Raw genomic sequence first — 19,337 nt, 5'->3', positions numbered from 1 at the left:
TCCCCACTTTACCAATGCTGCATTTATATGTATTGAACATGGTATACATATAAGAATATTTACATCTCAAGAATAGACCGCTACATTTTCAAAGCCTTTTATTTTCTTATGAGCAAAAGTTGTGCAAGCTGCATGTGTCTGAGTTATAGTTTCCATTACCAAGTTGTGAGCATGATGAGCTGACCTGTCAAAGTGCTCCATATATTCAGAAATGTCATCTGTTCTTGTTTAAACCACTATTTTAAACAAAACCCAGGACTAAGCAAAGCTACTTCACATGTATACAGTGCATTGTGTTTATTCTTTCTTCGTCCCTAACTTGACTTAATTCCTTTGAGCAAAGGGCCTCAACAGTGCATCTCCAGCAAACTATCCATCCTGAGGGTAGGCACATAAGTGAGATATCAGACAGCAGGAGGGGGTACATATTTGTTAAAACACGAACTCTTATTGCGGTATTGGAGTGTAGTCATCATACACACTACCTTTTGAACAGCGTAAACGTCTAGGAATTGGGGATTTCCCCAAAATGTAAATTTCATCTAATACATACATGGTGTTATGCACTACGTAACATCTAGAGCTTTGGTTAACTTCGAGCAGATGGAGAACTGCAATGGCTTGAATAAACAATGACAAGCTTGTAGATGGAAGAATCTTACATGTAAGCCTTGTGAGACGGTGAGCTGAACTGAAATCACTGGAGACCCCTCTATCTGATTGTCTACAGGCCTGAAAAGGTTGAGCTGCATGGTTACTCCTAGACAATATAGTCGATTTCTGAATAAAGTGTGTCTGTCAGGTCCTCTTCACTCGAGTTCTGTCTTTTCAGACACAGGGAGCCTCGGCTGTCAAAGAGATGAAGAAATATCCATTTGTAGCATCATACTGGGTCAACAGCATTTTGAGTGATGGCTATGGCTTTTGTCTACCACGTGTTTTTGCAAAAAAAATGTAATGACTTATGCCTTAATTTCAATTGAATATAAATGCTGCAGGTTTGCAGCACATAGACTCTTACCCGAGATGTTGGCACTGGAGGTCCCCAGCACAGGGACAGTGTTCCCTTGATCCCTGGCCCGCTATGTCCCAGGACAGCAGCTCCATAAGGTGGTTGGGGGAGCCATGACAGCGCTCACGCTCTATTGGCTTGGCCGTGCACACAGGGAACTGCAGGGCTGACCACAAGGTAAGGGGAGAGAGATGGGTAGTGACAAAAGTAAGTGACATTACTACAGAAACTTAAATACAGACGTACAGTATATGGACCGTGCTTGGAGGGGAAAGCAGGTTATGGGCTTTCAAATGATCACTTAACTATCTGAAACTTCAATGCACCCTGCTTCACTTGACTTCGTGACCATCATAATTGGCTAATTACATTGAGAACAGAGACGTTGTGGTATCGCAATTTGAAGCCTCCCTTTTTTGGATGTCAAAGAAGTCCCTGTAGGTTTTTATCTGGCTGAGTCAAAGCCAAATGGAAGGAGCCCATTTCGCTCACCACAGATTATGTTCATTTCATGTAGAATGACTCATGGTGTATAATTTAGCAGAAGAATTATGTTGTGTGTGTGACCTTGTTGCCTGCACCTTTATGGAAAGCACAGCAGAGGTCTGGGCTGCAGTCGTTCTGGTATTGGCAGATGCTGCCAGCTTCCCCCTTAGTGGCGTTCTGGCTGCACTGGCCCCACACACACAGCTGTCCTGTACAGCACTCCTCATTCTTTTTGCAGGGCTGGAACACACACACACAGTGACAAACTGTTAGATGACATGCATGGCATCCTATAAACCCCATGGTCATGGAATTGCATGACCGGTCTCGTGTAACTCTCATAAGCTCTCTAGGTGCAGCAAATTCCTGCTACTTGTGCAAGCTGAGCCAATATTGAGATCTAATTAATAGTGTGCTGCTTGACATATGACTGTTTTTCTGTGCAGGACATTAACACAGGCCTTATCAACTAGAAAGAACTATTCTCAGCATACCTTTGACTTTGAATGCAACCTAGTATCTATAGTATTGTGTGGATGGATTTCCACTCTGCCCTGCCAAAAACATTGGTCTTAAATTCAATTACATTGCTTGTGTCTGTAGAGTAGGCTCTCTCATTACCTCTCATCCTGCTCCTCTCTTTGTCCTCGGATAGAGGGGGAGAGAGGTGGAGCTCTTATTCAATCAGACACATGCTTTAATATGCAGCCAAGAGGAGAGAAGCTCTCCCCCATGAAACACTCCAGTTACACTTGTGGCAACACTGCAATGCAGTAACAATGCAGAAGCAGCTGCATCATATTGTTTAAGCAATCTGCTGCTCTGTGATTGCTGTGTGTGTGCATATGTGCACTAAGGCACTGTTACAAAACCTGGAGATGGTCTGAAGTTGTACGTAATAGGAACTAGAAAGTAGTCAAAGCCCCCTGGGAAATATGGGTCTGCATAAATACATTCTACCGTAGATGGGTTCAGTGTCAGGGTTTGTAAAAATGTGTGTGGCACTGTTAATAACCATGAAATGGACCTACCACGTCGAGGGCTTTGCAGGTTAGACACTTGGATCGGTGCGTCTCATACCGGCAATATTTCCCCTTCTCACAATCCTCATCAATGATACACTCCTGTGAGGTAAGGGAAGAGGGGGCATTCAAGACACCCTCCTTCACAGATTCACCTGCAGAGGGTCGCTATATGGTACCAAAGCCGCCCACAATCCAGAGTTTTTCACTAGAAAACAGATTGTACTGGGAAAATTGGCTAAATCAAACATGGTAGTCTTGAAGAGAAATTCAGAGGTTGTAGCCATGTACTATTGCAAACTTCTTTACAAAAGTTACTTTAAAATAACTTGAAAGTACATTTTTGAGGATGTGATACGTTGTTGCACGATCTCCTCCAATATTTTTCTGTGCCAAAAGTGACCTGAATAAAATGGGCCTGCTGTTGAAACTGGGACAATGGGCTACTTGTCCCAAATTGTTAAAGTAAACATCCAATTCCCTCTCACTTGTCTCTCTACCACATATCATAAGGAAAAGACTGGCAGGAATAGCACGCTCTGAGACTGTCAATTATTATAACTAAATATTAAAACCTGTAACTGCAATAAAGGGCTGAGTCGTGGCTGTCATATATAATTAACGTACAGACAGGATGCAGCTCTGAAGAGAGCTTATGAACCAGCCACCATCCTGCACATGTCACTCTGCCTGGATAAGACATAGCTTTAGCCTAGCTTATAGAGAATGAGACAGCGCAGTTGAGACTGGAGAGGCGTACAGAGCCTGGGTCAAGTGAAATGAGACGCCCAAACATGACAGCCGCTGTGGCCTCATGCAGAGCAGCGCAGAAAGAGGAAACACAGCCCATGACTTGATGCATTTTTCATGAATGGTGACTTGCATTAAGGATGGAATTGTTTTCATCTTATGCCCACTGTATTTTATTAACCACAAAACACCAGTTAGAGTTGTAGTGTTCCAGTTATTGTGGATGTTTTTATTCTTTTTTTTTTAATCTGTTGTAAATGATGGAGGGAAATTCCAAAGATTGTTGTTGACTCACATGATTAATATTATTTTCCTTGCCACTGGACTGGATAACTGTTCTGGTGATGTGGGTCTCTTCTGTTCTGTTGTCTGTCTCCTAAAGAAAGAGAGACACATTTCCAGTTAGGATCACTTCTGTAGGATTTCTGCAATTTTGCTTTCAGTCTTCATAACAAATGTGGGATGCCAAAATAATACTACCATACATTATTACAATTCATAATAGCATTTCAGCATCCTAGGTTTGAATGGAATACAGTATAATAATACATTTGCGAATGACTATTACTGTACCTTGTGTACTGTCTCTATGGTGTGAATGGATTGGTTTTCAACCACACTCTCAGAAGTGCTATCGTTGTGATAATTTGAGGGAAGGTTATTGGGATGCAAGCTGGACTTGGCACTCTCATTGTCCATCTAAAGAGGTTTGATGCAGAAGATCAATGTTACATTGAGGTCACCACTGGGTTTTTTTACACATTGTGCATGTTAAGATTGACTTAGACTCATCTCAACCCACCTGGGCAACTGTCTTTATTAGTCCAATAAAGATTTATGTCTCAAGTTAAACTTGTTGTTGCTTTAACAAAAAAGTTTCAGATCAACTAAAATTATATAATAAGAGTGTACTGCACTATTATCTGTTGCATTTTACATAACATTAAAAATCATACAAATGAAAGGGATGCTATGGGACATTTATTTATCAAAGCTCTGAAAATATACATCTGAAAGACCTAACCATTAACCGACCTGGTGCACCGAGCCATCCAGTTTATTATGCGTGTCCTCCATCAGTTGCTCTACATCCTCCAACATGTCGTTTAATGTCGTGTGCCCTTGTGCCATATTATCCTCAGGGATCTGGTTGATGTCCAAATCCACGGGCCTGGCAGATTCAGGAAGGAGGATGCCATGGATAGACGTTAGGCTCAGGGTTAGAAGAGAGAAATACAACATCCTTGCTGCTGCACGAAAAGGCACCAGAATGAATTAGGTTCTTTGGACGTTGCCTCTGCGCATTGGGTGTGTGCGGTGCTGCTGCTGCACTCTGTCGGAAGAAAGGGGGGGGGGGGGGGGGACGACTGTATTGCCTTATGCATGTATTTATATTTTGAGAAAGATGTAGTTTATTTTGCCCCAAGTTATACTACGACTGTAGGCTATAGCCTAGTCGACAGGTGCAAGCCAAAGTGGTACATTTTCGATGCTCTTACCTTTCATAGTGGCGCCAGTGGCGAGCCTATTCTGGGCCAGCGGCTGCAGGCTGTGGGAGGATGCGGCCAATGGAGGAGGGACGGTGGCACACCGCAATGAGCAGACTTGCCTAGAGCCTTTGTTGACGTTGGAACATCTAATGAGACCACCGTCAGTGTTGACAACGACTCTTTATTTTGACTCTCCAATTAGAAGTTTATAATTCACTTGTTAATTATGTTTCCCAATCATTAGGCCTAGTTACAATGTATTACAGTTGTGATAATTAGATACACAGGAATAGAGTCTGCTGTGACTGTATGTAAACGTGGATGCATAATATGGCTATGTTGCATGTTTTCTCCCATTTACCACTAGATGGCCTCATTTGCATGGAAATGATTTTCAGTAGCTTCGTCTAAACCACTGCGGAGTAGCCTAGTTTATAGGTTTATGGTTACTGCTAGACGTTTGCGTTTAACGCCCACCCACTACCACGAGCAACCACCTGATTTAGTAACCATCTTATGTAACCATACCAAACATAAACATATTATGCTAATTTGAGTGTCCTGGATTTAGCCTTACTATGTTAAGTCGAGTCTGAGACCAGGCTGTTTAGAGAGGTCACTCCTTGGTATGAGGGCCTTGTGATGACATTGGGGCAGAGAGGTGTCACGGTGATGATCTGACCATGTCATCGCCATCATCGGAACATGTCATTTTATGTAATGGAAGAAACAGTCAATACTTTGAAAGCAGTCCAATTTTACTTACTGCGTTATTGATTGTCAAATGTAGCCTATTAGAGGATACATACATTTTGCATAATTTGATGCATGTTCTTTGTTTTGTTTGTTTGTTCTTGAAACATACTGGACACTACACTGAACCGCTGGATATGATATTTTTGCTAGAGCCTGTGTACGTGCCTCAATCATTTGCTGAGTGCATCTTGCGCCTCAAAATGTATTTGAATTATTACAATGATATGCATCATGATTTAGGCTATATGCTGATATTACATTTGGTTAATTTATTTGTTGCTTAATTAGCAAAAGACCAATTAAACTGAAATCCATCTTTATTCTCCATAAAAAAATAATCAGAGTATACTACAATCTATGCTGTAATTTTTTTGCACTGTGGCTACATCTACAGTATTTGCGTGTAAAGTTGTAATGACCACCTTTTATCATTTAAATTTCGAGCACAGTGTATCTATCAGAAGTTACCATTGGGTCTTGTAATCTCCAGCAACGCCCTCGTGCAATAGACGGGAGGTACTATAGTGAGACAGTAATTTAGCCCAGTAGTAGTTCAGAGTGAGTGACTGGATGAAATGTACCGACACATATAGCCAGCGCAAATTCTATTAGAAACATTTTCTCTGACCAGTCATTGAGGTTTTGAATATCCCTCTTCAATCAACTGCCAAGACTGGACCAGTTTATTTATTTTTTCTAATCTGTAAACTAAAGTAAGTCACACTTCCAATTACGCATGTTTCACAAATCAGTGACCGCTGGGCAGATGTCTAGGCAATTGAGCAACATGTGAACACAGTGTGAACACTGTGACATAGTTCATTCAAGTTTGTAAAATCGAATCTTATCTGAGGAATTGATTTTGTTTTTCTACTGTGGGATTTGTACATGTTTTTTTGCCTTAGTATTCAAATAAATACATTCTGATAGGATTAGATACAGATTCCTGTACATTCAGTAAGAGCCTGTGTGTCTGAACTGGACAATAAAGCATCTGGTTTGTCTCCAGACTCTGATAAAATAGCTCTGTGTGTTCAACCATTATAATAATGATGAATGTGTCTCCACCATAATCCAGGTTTAAAAGCCTTTATGCTTGATGTGTCTGGCTGAGTTTTACAATGTTATAAGCTACAACCATGGCATGGTATTTTCTTTAAAGTTACATTGAGTTACATTAAGAGCGAGGCAGTAAATTACTAACACTGTACTATTAGTTTGAGTAGCGTGATTTGTCACCAGAGATAAGTGACTATTGAAGACTAAAGGATCATTTGAGTATCCAGGCTGGAACTTTTCTCACATCTTCTCCCATATATGAGAGAGGTTGTGAGAAATGTTCCAGCCTGAATACTCAGAGATAATCGTTTAGTCTTCAATCATCACTTGTCTCAGGTGAGACTATGTTTATGCCAAATTAGAATTGGTCACAATTTTGGATTCAGTTGTCAGTTGAAATCAAGCTTTATTTATATAGCACATTTCAGAAATGAATACGACACAATGTGCTTCACAGGAAAAAACAGAAATAAAAAATATGAAAATACCTAAATATTTACTACACAACAAACATAATAGGATAAAAACAAAGAATAACAATACAAACTGAAAGCCTAAAAAAGCACCCTAAGGAGAAGCTAAGCTAAAAAGGTGTGTATTAAGATCTCTTTTAAATATGTTTGGTTTCGGCCCCCCTCAGGTTCTCTGGCAGGCTATGCCTTTATGCTTGATGTACAGTTGAAGTCGGAAGTTTACATACACTTAGGTTGGAGTCATTAATACTCGTTTTTCAACCACTCCACACCACTCTGAACAAATTATAGTTTTGGCAAGTCGGTTAGGACATCTACTTTGTGCATTACACAAGTAATTTTTTACAACAGTTGACTGTGCCTTTAAACAACTTGGACAATTCCAGAAAATTATGTCATGGTTTTAGAAGCTATCCACAGTAAAACGAGTCCTATATCGACATATCTTGAAAGGCCGCTCAGCAAGGAAGAAGCCACTGCTCTAAAACCGCCATAAATATGCCAGACTATGGTTTGCTGCACATGGGGTCAAAGATGGTACTTTTTGGAGAAATGTCCTCTGGACTGATGAAACAAAAATAGAACTGTTTGGCCATAATGACCATCATTATGTTTGGAGGAAAAGGGGGAGGCTTGCAAGCCAAAGAACACCATCCCAACCGTGAAGCACGGGGGTGGCAGCATCATGTTGTGGGGGTGCTTTGACTGCAGCAGGGACTGGTGCACTTTACAAAATAGATGGCATCATGAGGGAGGAAAATTATGTGGATATATTGAAGCATTTCAAGACATCAGTCAGGAAGTTAAAGCTGGGTCGCAAATGGGTCTTCCCAATGGACAATGACCCCAAGCATACTTCCCAAGTTGTGGCAAAATGGCTTCAGGACAACAAAGTCAAGGTATTGGAGTGGCCTTCACAAAACCCTCCCCTCAGTCCCATAGAAAATTTGTGGGCAGAACTGAAAAAGCGTTTGCGAGCAAGGAGGCCTACAAACCTGACTCAGTTACACCAGCTCTGTCAGGAGGAATGGGCCAAAATTCACCCAATTTATTGTGGGAAGCTTGTGTAAGGCTACCCGAAACATTTAACCCAAGTTAAACAATTTCAATGCAATGTTACTTTACCATATACTAATTGAGTGTATGTAAACTTCTGACCCACTGGGAATTTGATGAAAGAAATAATATCTGAAATAAATCATTCTCTCTACTATTATTCTGACATTTTAAGTTCTTAAAATAAAGTGGTGATCCTAACTGACCTAAGACAGGGATTTCTTTTACTAGGATTAAATGTCAGGAATTGTGAAAAACTGAGTTTAAATGTATTTGGCTAAGGTGTATGTAAACTTCCGACTTCAACTGTATCTGGCTGAGTTTTACAGTGGTATAGGCTTCTACCATGGCATGGTATTTTCTTTACATTGAGTTACATTAAGAGAAAGAAAATGATTAAGCAGTCATTCATATTAGGTTCATCACCCTTTTATCTCAGGAAAACTATAATATTATTTGATTGTTTTCTTAATCATAGTATACTGTTAAGGCTTTATTATATTGTATTCATATCAACAGATATTACTGTCTGCACAAGCCAGTGAGCATTTTCTCCCCCTGCAGCTCTTAGTGGTGAAATACAGAGTTACACAATGGCCCTTTGCGTGTCATTGGAGAGTGGGGGGCACAAATACACAGGGAGAGGAATTGTGACACTGTCTGTCTGCTTTAGCGCTGCTGTTTCTGTCAGATGAATTCATGTTCCCCTTTCATAAGAATTATGGGAAGTTCTAAGGTTACTCACTAACGTGTTTGATGTTGAGTTTGAACTTGTGGCTTTAAATAATAAATACTGTACAGCAGGCTTTGTCCCAGGTGCGGCACATTAGCTACAGCATACAAGTTCAGATGATCACAGATCAGTTTCAGAGACACCTGTAAGGTATTTACATACGGTATATAATCTGTTATAAGCACACATTTTGGATTACTGAAATCTAAATGGAATTGTCCATTTTCTTTTGGGTACCCTTGAAAGTGTACCTACAGTATGTGGTGGTATCTGTCTGATTATGTTTATCTCAAAGTCACACTAGAAAATAGGCCACTGTGAGTACCTGGCCATGAGAGAGCAGCTGTGACTCAGTAAGGACATTTTGAGAAGGCAGCGGCAATCATACAGTCATGTAATTTTCCGCCCCCTCTTGAATGAGCAATCATTTCCTGTGTATCCTGTGCCGGTTGAAAACATGGCACGCTCTTCCTCACCGTGCTGTAAGACTTAAAGTCCTGCTTTATTACTCTGTGCTTCACTACCTTACTGATAGAGTATGTGTCAACATCTCAATAGACGACATGTCTACGTGTCTGAATCTGTCTCAGTCATTGGTTGTCCATGTGTGATTTAAATACTCTGTTCTCCCTGGATTTGAAAAACATTGCATGCTCAAACAGAAAACGCACATTTTTTTTCTCCTGTCTTGTTGGAATTTCCTCAGGAATGTTCAATCTTGATAGTATTTCTTGTGCTTAACTGAAGTTAAGGAACAGTAAAAATAATATTGTTCACTAAGATTTATACACGTGCTGTTAGCCATGGGAGTATACTCTTAGAAAATGGTGTTCTTTGGAGTGCTGTATAGAGCTTTTAGGTGTTCCATGTATGAAGCAAGCGATATAACCCTTTTTGGTTCGATATGGAACCTTTTTCCAATACTATACAACATAGACAAATGTGAATTCTTCAGAGCAAATGTTTTTGTGCAGTGTATACAACAGACATAAACAAATCAAAGGTTTATCTGTAGCGGTCCACTTCTGTCATTTTCCTTCTCTTGTTTTTATCACCATACCTATGCTATCTGGAATAACAATACATCATCAGGTTTGACTTGCTCTCCCCAAAAGCAGATTTCTAGAAAGATCACAAGGTTTTATATCGGGAGTGAATGTAGAGATGAAAAGATGCTGAAGGTTGATGGTCTCTCTCTAGACGTCACAGTTAGTCTAATTGAGGGGGTGGGTGGGTAAAGATCAAATACACGCTGATTTATTACGTTTTAATATGTCTACATGAAAGTTCCCAAATGTTGTTAAAACTCAAGAGTTAGTGTGTTGCCAAAATATCTGAATTTGCCCCCTTAAGGGAGTTTCCCAAACTCAGCACGAATCTGCTGTTCTTGTAATTTTGTCATAATTTACTACGTTTGTAATTAGTGGTTGTGCCGAGGCTTCAGGGGCAGAGTGGGACAAAAATTCAGCCCTGGCATTTTAGCCACACCAGCCCCCATCCACATAATATTTCACATTTCCCGTTGCTGCAGGATACTTTCCCTGCTGTAGCAAACTGGCTCAAATTAAGATCATACATTTGTGTGTCTCTATTTTCTTCCTACCTCCACTGTACTCACCTCTGAGCTGTCTCTGCTAAGCCTCCTTTCCCACAGCACTGGTAACAAAAGTCCAGGGGAACCCACTGCCTGTGCTGGGCCCAGCAAAATCCTAGTTGTGAATGATTAAGCACATGTATTAGATAGAAAATAACAAAAATTACTGAATAAATGCTTAATAGATGACCATTGGCCAATAATACCTTATAAAATCCTGTATGCCTGACTGTCATACATGTGCTCCCCTATCTTAAGGGTTAATTACTATTACATACAGTGCCTTCGGAAAGTATTCAGACCACTTGACTTTTTCCACATTTTGTTACATTACTGCCTTATTCTAAAATTGATTAAATAGTCCCCCCCCTCATCAATCTACACACAATACCCCATAATGACAAATCAAAAACAGGTTTTTAGACATTTTTGCTAATTTATTAAAAATTAAAATGGAAATATCACATTTACATAAATATTCAGACCCTTTACTCTGTACTTTGTTGAAGCACCTTTGGCAGCGATTACAGCATCAAGTTTTCTTGGGTATGACGCTACAAGCTTGGCACACCTGTATTTGGGGAGTTTCTCCCATTCTCTGCAGATCCTCTCAAGCTCTGTCAGGTTGGATGGGGAGCATCGCTATGCAGCTATTTACAGGTCTCTTCAGAGATGTTAGATCTCGTTCAAGTCCAGGCTCTAGCTGGGCCACTCAAGGATATTCAGAGGCGTGTCCTGAAACCACTCCTGCGTTGTCTTGGCTGTATGCTTAGGGCTGTTGTCCTGTTGGAAGGTGAACCTTTGTCCCAGTCTGAGGTCCTGAGTGCTCTGGAGCAGGTTTTCATCAAGGATCTCTCTGTACTTTGCTCCGTTCATCTTTTCCTCGATCCTGACTAGTCTTGCCACTCTACCATAAAGGCTTGATTGGTGGAGTGCTGCAGATGTGGTTGTCCTTCTGGAAGGTTCTTCCATCTCCACAGAGGAACTATAGAGCTCTATAGAGCTCTGCCAGAGTGACCATTGGGTTCTTGGTCACTCTGGCCAAGGCCTTTCTCCCCCGAATGCTTAGTTTGGCTGGGTGGCCAGCTCTAGGAAGAGTCTTGGTGGTTCCAGATGTCTCCATAATTCATAAATGGAAGACCAATGTGTTCTTTCCAAATCATGTCCAATCAATTCAATTTAGCACAGATACTCCAATCAAGTTGTAAAAACATCTCAAAGATGATCAATGGAAACAGGATGCACCTGAGCTCAATTTTGAGTCTCATAGCAAAGGGTCTGAATACTTTTGTAAATATGGTATTTCTGTTTATTTTTATTTTTATACATTTGCAATATTATTTAAAAACCTTTTTTCACTTTGAAATTATGAGGTATTGTGTGTAGATTGCGGAGGAAAAATAGTTTAAAAATCTATTCTAGTATAAGGCTGTAACGTAACAAAATGTAGAAAAAGTCAAGGGGTCTGAATACTTTCTGAAGGCACCGTAAGGGCAGTGTGTGCTAGCTTCCATTAACCAACACAGAAAGACCTCCCCAGCAGGTGTTAATACTATAGCTTTTTAAACAATTCATGAAGCTTGGAGCCCAAACCCCTGGTTGTATTTCAACTTTCCAAGCAGAAGTTGTAGTTACTGTATATTTTAGTTGGAAATGGTCTGATATTGTGATAGCCACATATTAAAATTGCTTCCTGAAATGTTGTTCTGGGAGTACAACTACTTGTTAATGGAAGCCCAAGCGGTTGTTTACTGTAGTTCAACAGAAGTCTTTAAGTTTTTATTATGAAATCTATACAGCAAAAACTTTCAAATACCATCATGTGGTCACATTCAACAAGACCAATATAACCAGAGGACAAAGCGGTCCATTCATTCCATCCACTGCAGGATTTTCTCACCATTTGCTGTTGTTATTTCAACAATGGTGTGAATACAGATGTTGTCTTGTACCACACCTTGCAGGGCAAAGGGAACAACCCTATTCCCCAGCAGAATAATAATACACCCTTTGCATAAACAAATGACCCTGCCCCAAACTAATTAAAGCACCTGTATACTATGCTGAGCCCCTCCCAGCCATCTCCCAGCACTCATAAACATTACATCACAAAAACACACTGATAACAGACTACAGAATGGGCCCAGAGTCATGAGCACGCCATTGGATTGGCACTGTAGGCACTGTATATATTATAGAGGAGCCACAATAGTATGAAACTGTCAGTACATCTCTACAGCCTTTTAGCAAACAAAATAGGCTTTCCAGCCTCCAGTGGCGATGCCTATGTAATGTAATCCGACACCAGAGTCACTTTTACCAGTGATGCCAATTTAGCAATTTTATTGCTAGATTTAGCAACTTTTCAGACTACCCTGGAAATATTTATTTCAAACAGCACCTAGCAACATATTTAGCTACTTTTAAAAATGTATTTGGCACTTTTAGCAACTTTTGAAAAGTGACACAAACGCTAAAATGCACTAATTTTCCCTCTGACACAAAACGATTTTCTCTGTCACACTCAGTCACAACACACGTGCCTGGCTGCAAAAGTGCATTGTGAGTGATGTCAGCAGCGGGCACTCAGCTCGTGCACAGGCAGCAGCAGGCCAGCAGCAATTTCAGTAAATTGCAAATCATTGTTGGCTGACTGCAGCAGCAGTGGTACGTGTTCGACGAGCCAAACTCAATGAATATAGTTGGTCACGAATGTTTGATCTTGAACAGAACGTACAACATCAATCAACATGTCTCAATCAAAATTGTACAGCCAGAAGTACAGAAAAGAGTGGGAGTCTGTGCCTGAACAAATGTCAAATCATATTTATTGCCGAGATGGCCAGTCAATTTGAGTAACGTTATTGTGTATTCTACATAATGACACAGATTTAAGTTTTCAAGCAATGACATCACAATGTAATTTAGTAACTTTTAGCAACAAATCAACCTGCCTCTAGCAACTTACCCTGAAAATTAGTTGGCAACACTGCTCGTTACTACATCTCATAAACTTATACCCACTCGCTGACTGAACAGGCTGAGATTCAGAAACATTGAAAAAACAATTTAAATACAGTCTTTTTAATTGACCTTTAACAGAGGATTATTTAGCAATTATTACACATTAATTCAGTGTTTCATTGTAATACATAACTTTAATAAAAAAGCAGTAGCACTGTATTTAATGTATTTTAGATGACTATTGGTTTATGCATTATAAAACCAATCTAACAACCTTTTTAGGCAATTGCAAGTTTGTGTCCGTCATATGTGTTCCCTCGAACCTCCCCTTCCCTAATTAGGCCTATGTGTTAATTAGCCTACTATTTCGTACAATATATCCCCCAAATATTAACTGGCAGCATTAGGCTACATATGTGTATTTTGTCTGTTTTCTCCCTACCTCGACTGCAGCAGAAGCTGATCCGTTAGTGCTAAGCCTAGCATAATTTCTCAGTACAGTCACAGAACTCAGCAGAACCAGAATGTTTAGAAAATAAGTTTGTAAATTTCCCACATTTAGCAGCGTAGGCCTCGAGGCACCACCTTTTAACATTCCATGATCTGGGCTGACTGACGACAGAGAGTCAGAGCGGGTGTTTTTACTGAGGCATGTTTGAGTTTGAATGTGACATTTTTTTGTGACCTCAGCTCAGCCAATCAGAAAACCGGGCCGTCCAAATGCTCCAATATATTATTGACAATAGAGAAATTGCACAAAAATCTTTCAAACCAAATCTTGACAGGCACATGGACCTCCTGCCATGTCCGTTTTTTAAAATGATTTTGTTTTGTTTTTACCAGCCAGCCCAACAAAAGGATGGTCTGGCCCATCTGGCACTTGCTAGAATTGCCAGATGGACAATTTGCCTGTGTGAGGCTTGATTTATACACGGATGTTAGAGATAAAAACCGCACCAGAGCACCTGCTCTGGGGCCTCAGGTTAATCTAATTGTATAACTAGTTTGACATGAACCAAGCCTTTGGATTCAGAGCTATGTCTCTCTCAGGGCTCACTACAGTAAAGAAGACAAATAAGCTGAAGTCAAGAAAACAGCAGACAGCATTCCAAATGAGCAGCGTCTGTCTGTAGGCTTATTCACAATATCCCAGAGCAGAACTGTGTGAACTTTCTTCTTCCTCTTTGCATTATTTCCTTCCTAGAGCCACACTGTGGAAGTGAACACATGTTTCCAGGCAACAGCTCCAGCACCAGGACAGAACGAGGATGTGGGAGGTTGAGGCTCAGAAAGCAAATCACTTGCAGGATTTATGCATGGTTTAAATTGGTTTATCCTTTCAGTAGGATCCCGCTCTGCCAACTTAAACCACCACCTCAGTCAACAGCAGCATATAAATCGGCAACTAGACTACATTAACACGTTTCCCCTGGCTTGTACAAGCTCAGAAATCAGTCATTCAGGGAACTTAAAAGGAGTTTGACTCAGTCCTTGTGCTTTAACCTCCAGCAAAGGCAGTTTCACAGTGGCAGCTCTCCATCCCTTTGATCTGGACAGGAAAACAGACACACTCACATATCAGATGACCCAAAAACACATCAGAGCTCTGCCACATGTAGCTGGAGGCAGTGGTGGAAAAAGTACCCAATTTGTCATACTTGAAAGTCACCCAGTAAAATACTACTTGAGTAAAAATATATTTAACTATTAAAAGTAAATGGAATTGCTCAAATATACTTAAGTATCAAAAGTAAAATTATAAATAATTTCAAATACCTTTCATTTTTATTTAACTAGGCAAGTCAGTTAAGAAACAATTTTTATTTTCAATGACGGCCTAGGAACAGTGGGTTAACTGCCTGTTCAGGGGCAGAATGAACGATTTGTACCTTGTCAGCGTGGGGATTTGAACTTGAAACCTTCTGGTTACTAGTCCAACACTCTAACCACTAGGCTACCATACCTTACATACATTCCTTCATGTTTTTTAGACAGGGGCATAATCCAACACTTAGACATAATTTACAAACAAAGCATGAGGGGCAGCAGGTAGCCCAGTGGTTAGAGCGTTGCGCCAGTAACCTGAAGGTTGCTAGATCCAATCCTGACCTGACAAGACACAAGTCTGTTGTTCTGCCCCTGAACAAGGCAGTTAACCCACAGTTCCTAAGCTGTCATTGTAAATAACAATTTCTTCTTAATTCACTTGCCTCCTTAATAAAATAAATGTGCGTTCAGTAAGTCTGCCAGATCAGAGGCAGTAGGGATGTTCTCTTGATAAGTACATGAATTGGAGCAATTGCCTGTCCTGCTAAGCAATCAAAATGCTACTTGTATGGTGTAAGAAGTACATTATTTTCTTTAGGAATGTAGTGAAGTAAAAGTAAAAGTTGTCAAAAATATACAGATACACCGAAAAACGACTTAAGTAGTACTTTAAAGTATTTTTACTTAAGTACTTTACACCACTTGCTGGATGCATATCATGACTTTCTTTACCCTCAAATTACTGTAAGGGTTAAAGTATAATTGTGTTTACAGAGCAACAACCCCTAAGCACTCCATCATTGTGTCTATGATCACAATAAATGGTCATCAAGTGTCATGGACAGAGTCCAGCAGTCTTTTTTCTGAAGAGTTGCACAGATCCTTCAGGTCTGATGGAGCTGTTCTCTTTGTGGCCAGCAACACAGTGTATTTATGTTTGTAGAGTGGCCTTATACAGATGTCAGGCTATCCTCCAGGACATGTGCTGTGTTCCTCTGGAACATGACACCTGTCTATTCTGAGCATGACTTTCCTGAAAGCTGCCTTACTGGCTCCTCTATTCCTTCCCTGTGGTCATACAGTGTCATATAAACCCCTCGGTGCCATTCTGAAATATGGAACAGAATCTTTGGACCCAATTGCCTCTGCTGACTGAATGTCTGTCTGACTGTCTGGGGGAATGTCAGTTACCAAAACATCTGCCTTGTGCAGTGTGCAGTCACTTCTCACCGTAAGAATCTTGATCTCACTCACATTATGAGGACCTCATGTTACTGTATGGTCTATTGGTGTAATGATTGCATTGAATATGGCATCAGTCCAGTGTTTCCCTGATTTTTCAATGTTGATTTAAGAACATCAGAGCATTCTTTGTGTGGGATCTTTATACATGGCGAGAGTTCACTGCGTTTGTCAGCTATTTGCTCATTTATTTGTGTGAAATGAAGAAAAGAATGTGCCACTGGACGAGGTCAAACTATTGTGCTAAGTGGATTACATACTGTCTGTCAAACTTCAAATAGCTGGACAGACATTATTTCTGTGCTTTGTGTGTCTGAAGTTTGTCCAGATAAATCTTTCTCCAAGTCCAAGAGGACATGTGGTTAACACACACTGCGTGGGTCAGACAGGCCTCCAGACGGCAGACAGCTGCTTCACCTCTCCAGCGCCTGCTTCTGTGTAAATTCATTATTTTCTCCTCTCTAGATGAATGACATTCACTGGGACCGGACAGATAACGCAGAGTTTTTAACCGTGTCCAAGACGCTCTCCTTTGTTTTGGCACCACTGCCTGAAGAAGCAGCCAGATTTCTCAGAGTTGAGACAGTACAAGCGAGTTATGAGGGCTGGAGAGGGGCAAAGTTGTTGGCGGGATGCTGGAACATATGGTTTTCTTAGATTGTTGTCCAGCTCTGAGGCGTAATGTCTGCTTATCAGGGGTTGAGGGCTTCCTTCCTGGTTTCCTTCAGTTCTCTCGGTAATTAACTGCATTACGTGTCATTCCCGGCCCTCACACTGTTTTCCTTTGAGTCGTCAGCTTCTCATTGTCTTTTGATAGCTTGAGGCTGTGTGGAGCAACACAGATGGACATCACGTCATTGTTTTGTGTTTTACTGGTCTAGCAGTATGTACTATATTGCTCAGTTTCTATGGCCATGGCTGATGCAGCAATAGGCCCACTTATTAAGTTATTGGCCAGTGTTTTCTGCCTAATACCATGCATTGCCTGGTTGGTTGTTATTAGACTAAGTCCTAATGCAACCTGACACTGGTGTTGTTGTAAAGGTATTTTAGGTGTTAAGGTGACTCTGGATTCTCCTCACTCCTCCACTACAAGTCTCATTGCATTAATTAAATTGCTGGTGTTTGAATAATTGTTTTGTTCTCAAAGAAAAGGTGCCAATTTATTTACAGTATAATGCGTATACAGGTATGAGTGTAGTTGAGGGAGTGTGTGTATCTGGCTAGCTCCCTTTAGAGGGTAGTGAGGTCTGCACAACGCATCACCGGGGGCAAACTACCTGCCCTCCAGGACACCTACACCACCCGATGTTACAGGAAGGCCATAAAGATCATCAAGGACATCAACCACCCGAGCCACTGCCTGTTCACCCCGCTATCATCCAGAAGGCGAGGTCAGTACAAGTGCATCAAAGCTGGGACCGAGAGACTGAAAAACAGCTTCTATCTCAAGGCCATCAGACTGTTAAACAGCCACCACTAACATTGAGTGGCTGCTGCCAACACACTGACACTGACTCAACTCCAGCCACTTTAATAATGGGAATTGATGGGAAATGATGTAAATATATCACTAGCCACTTTAAACAATGCATACGTATATACTGTACTCTATATCATCGACTGCATCCTTATGTAATACATGTATCACTAGCCACTTTAACTATGCCACTTTGTTTACATACTCATCTCATATGTATATACTGTACTCGATACCATCTACTGTATCTTGCCTATGCTGCTCTGTACCATCACTCATTCATATATCCTTATGTACATATTCTTTATCCCCTTACACTTGTGTATAAGACAGTAGTTTAGGAATTGTTAGTTAGATTACTTGTTGGTTATTACTGCATTGTCGGAACTAGAAGCACAAGCATTTCGCTACACTCGCATTAACATCTGCTAACCATGTGTATGTGACAAATACATTTGATTTGATTTGATTTTTAGCTGTTCTGCCTTGGCAGGCCAGCTGTAACAGGTACATATTTCACATCTCGGGAATTCCTCCTCTGGAAACTGATAGCATGTACACTTATCCCTCTGAAAAATGCGCTGGATTACTTGAACTCAGAAAAACCTTCAGGAGATATACTATATGCTATATACTGTAGCTCTGCCTCAGTTTCTCTGTAGAGTATACTCTGTCAGAGTCATGAGTCAAGTGTCTTTGAATAACAAAGTTATGAGAACTATTATCTATTAACAGGTAACTGAGACACCCGTGCTGTACTGTGAAAGCACCAGTGATGGGATGCTTTGTTTGATTCATTGTTAAAAGGATATTACAGGCATAAAATGAGTAGCCAGTGTTTGCAAATGGATTAGTAATTAGCCAAGTCATAGATGGGCAGATACGATTTTTAAAAAACAGGTATGATTGTTGAAACCTGTACAGTATGGTGAAATCGAGCGTCCAGGTTTGCGCAAAAACAGCTTGGAACGGCCATTGAGCCCAGCTGCGGTCTGCTCTTTGTGTCTCTCTTTCTCTCGCTCTTTCTCTCTTTTTTTTGTATGTGTGTTTTTTACGGGTGCTTTGTGGGATGGTGCTGTCTGCCTGCGGATTGCCTTTCCATGCGGTCAGATGGAGATCATGGGTGAGGTCATGGGATTCCATCTGGGACAATGTAGCCTCAGCTTTTCTAGCTGACCATACAGTGCCTTCGAAAAGGATTCAGACCACATGACTTTTTCCACATTTTGTTACGTTAGTGCCTTATTCTAAAATAATAAACTTAAATATCACATTTACATAAGTATTCAGACACTATACTCAGTACTTTGTTGAAGCACCTTTGGCAGTGATTACAGCATTGAGTCTTCTTGGTTATGACCCTACATGCTCGGCACATTTTTATTTGGGGAGTTTCTCTCATTCATCTCTGCAGATCCTCTCAAGCTCTGTAAGGTTGGATGGGAAGCGTTGC

General features: G+C 40.7%; 2 protein-coding genes across 7 annotated transcripts in view; one reads left to right on the top strand and one right to left on the bottom strand.

Moving 5' to 3' along the window:
* Window positions 1–89: 89 nt before the first annotated feature.
* dkk3a (dickkopf WNT signaling pathway inhibitor 3a) lies at window positions 90–4,850 on the bottom strand. The gene is made up of 8 exons (XM_064978575.1): window positions 4,770–4,850; window positions 4,306–4,603; window positions 3,844–3,969; window positions 3,566–3,646; window positions 2,530–2,622; window positions 1,594–1,738; window positions 1,022–1,178; window positions 90–848 (listed from the first exon to the last, which is right to left on the bottom strand). The coding sequence occupies exons 2-8, from the start codon at window positions 4,510–4,512 to the stop codon at window positions 761–763; spliced, it is 897 nt and encodes a 298-aa protein (XP_064834647.1). The 5' UTR covers window positions 4,513–4,603; window positions 4,770–4,850; the 3' UTR covers window positions 90–760.
* A 1,223-nt stretch (window positions 4,851–6,073) lies between these two features.
* The window catches only part of mical2a (microtubule associated monooxygenase, calponin and LIM domain containing 2a), a 46,706-nt gene continuing 33,442 nt past the window's right edge, over window positions 6,074–19,337 (top strand). For all 6 annotated transcript variants that reach the window (XM_064977877.1, XM_064977861.1, XM_064977851.1 and 3 more), the window contains exon 1: window positions 6,074–6,229. The gene's annotated coding sequence lies outside the window, so the exon portion shown is untranslated. The remainder of the gene's footprint in view (window positions 6,230–19,337) is intronic.

Source organism: Oncorhynchus masou, chromosome 1, assembly GCF_036934945.1.
Source record: "Oncorhynchus masou masou isolate Uvic2021 chromosome 1, UVic_Omas_1.1, whole genome shotgun sequence".
NCBI classification, from domain to species: Eukaryota; Metazoa; Chordata; class Actinopteri; order Salmoniformes; family Salmonidae; genus Oncorhynchus; species Oncorhynchus masou.
This window is presented reverse-complemented; position numbering and strand designations above follow the sequence as displayed.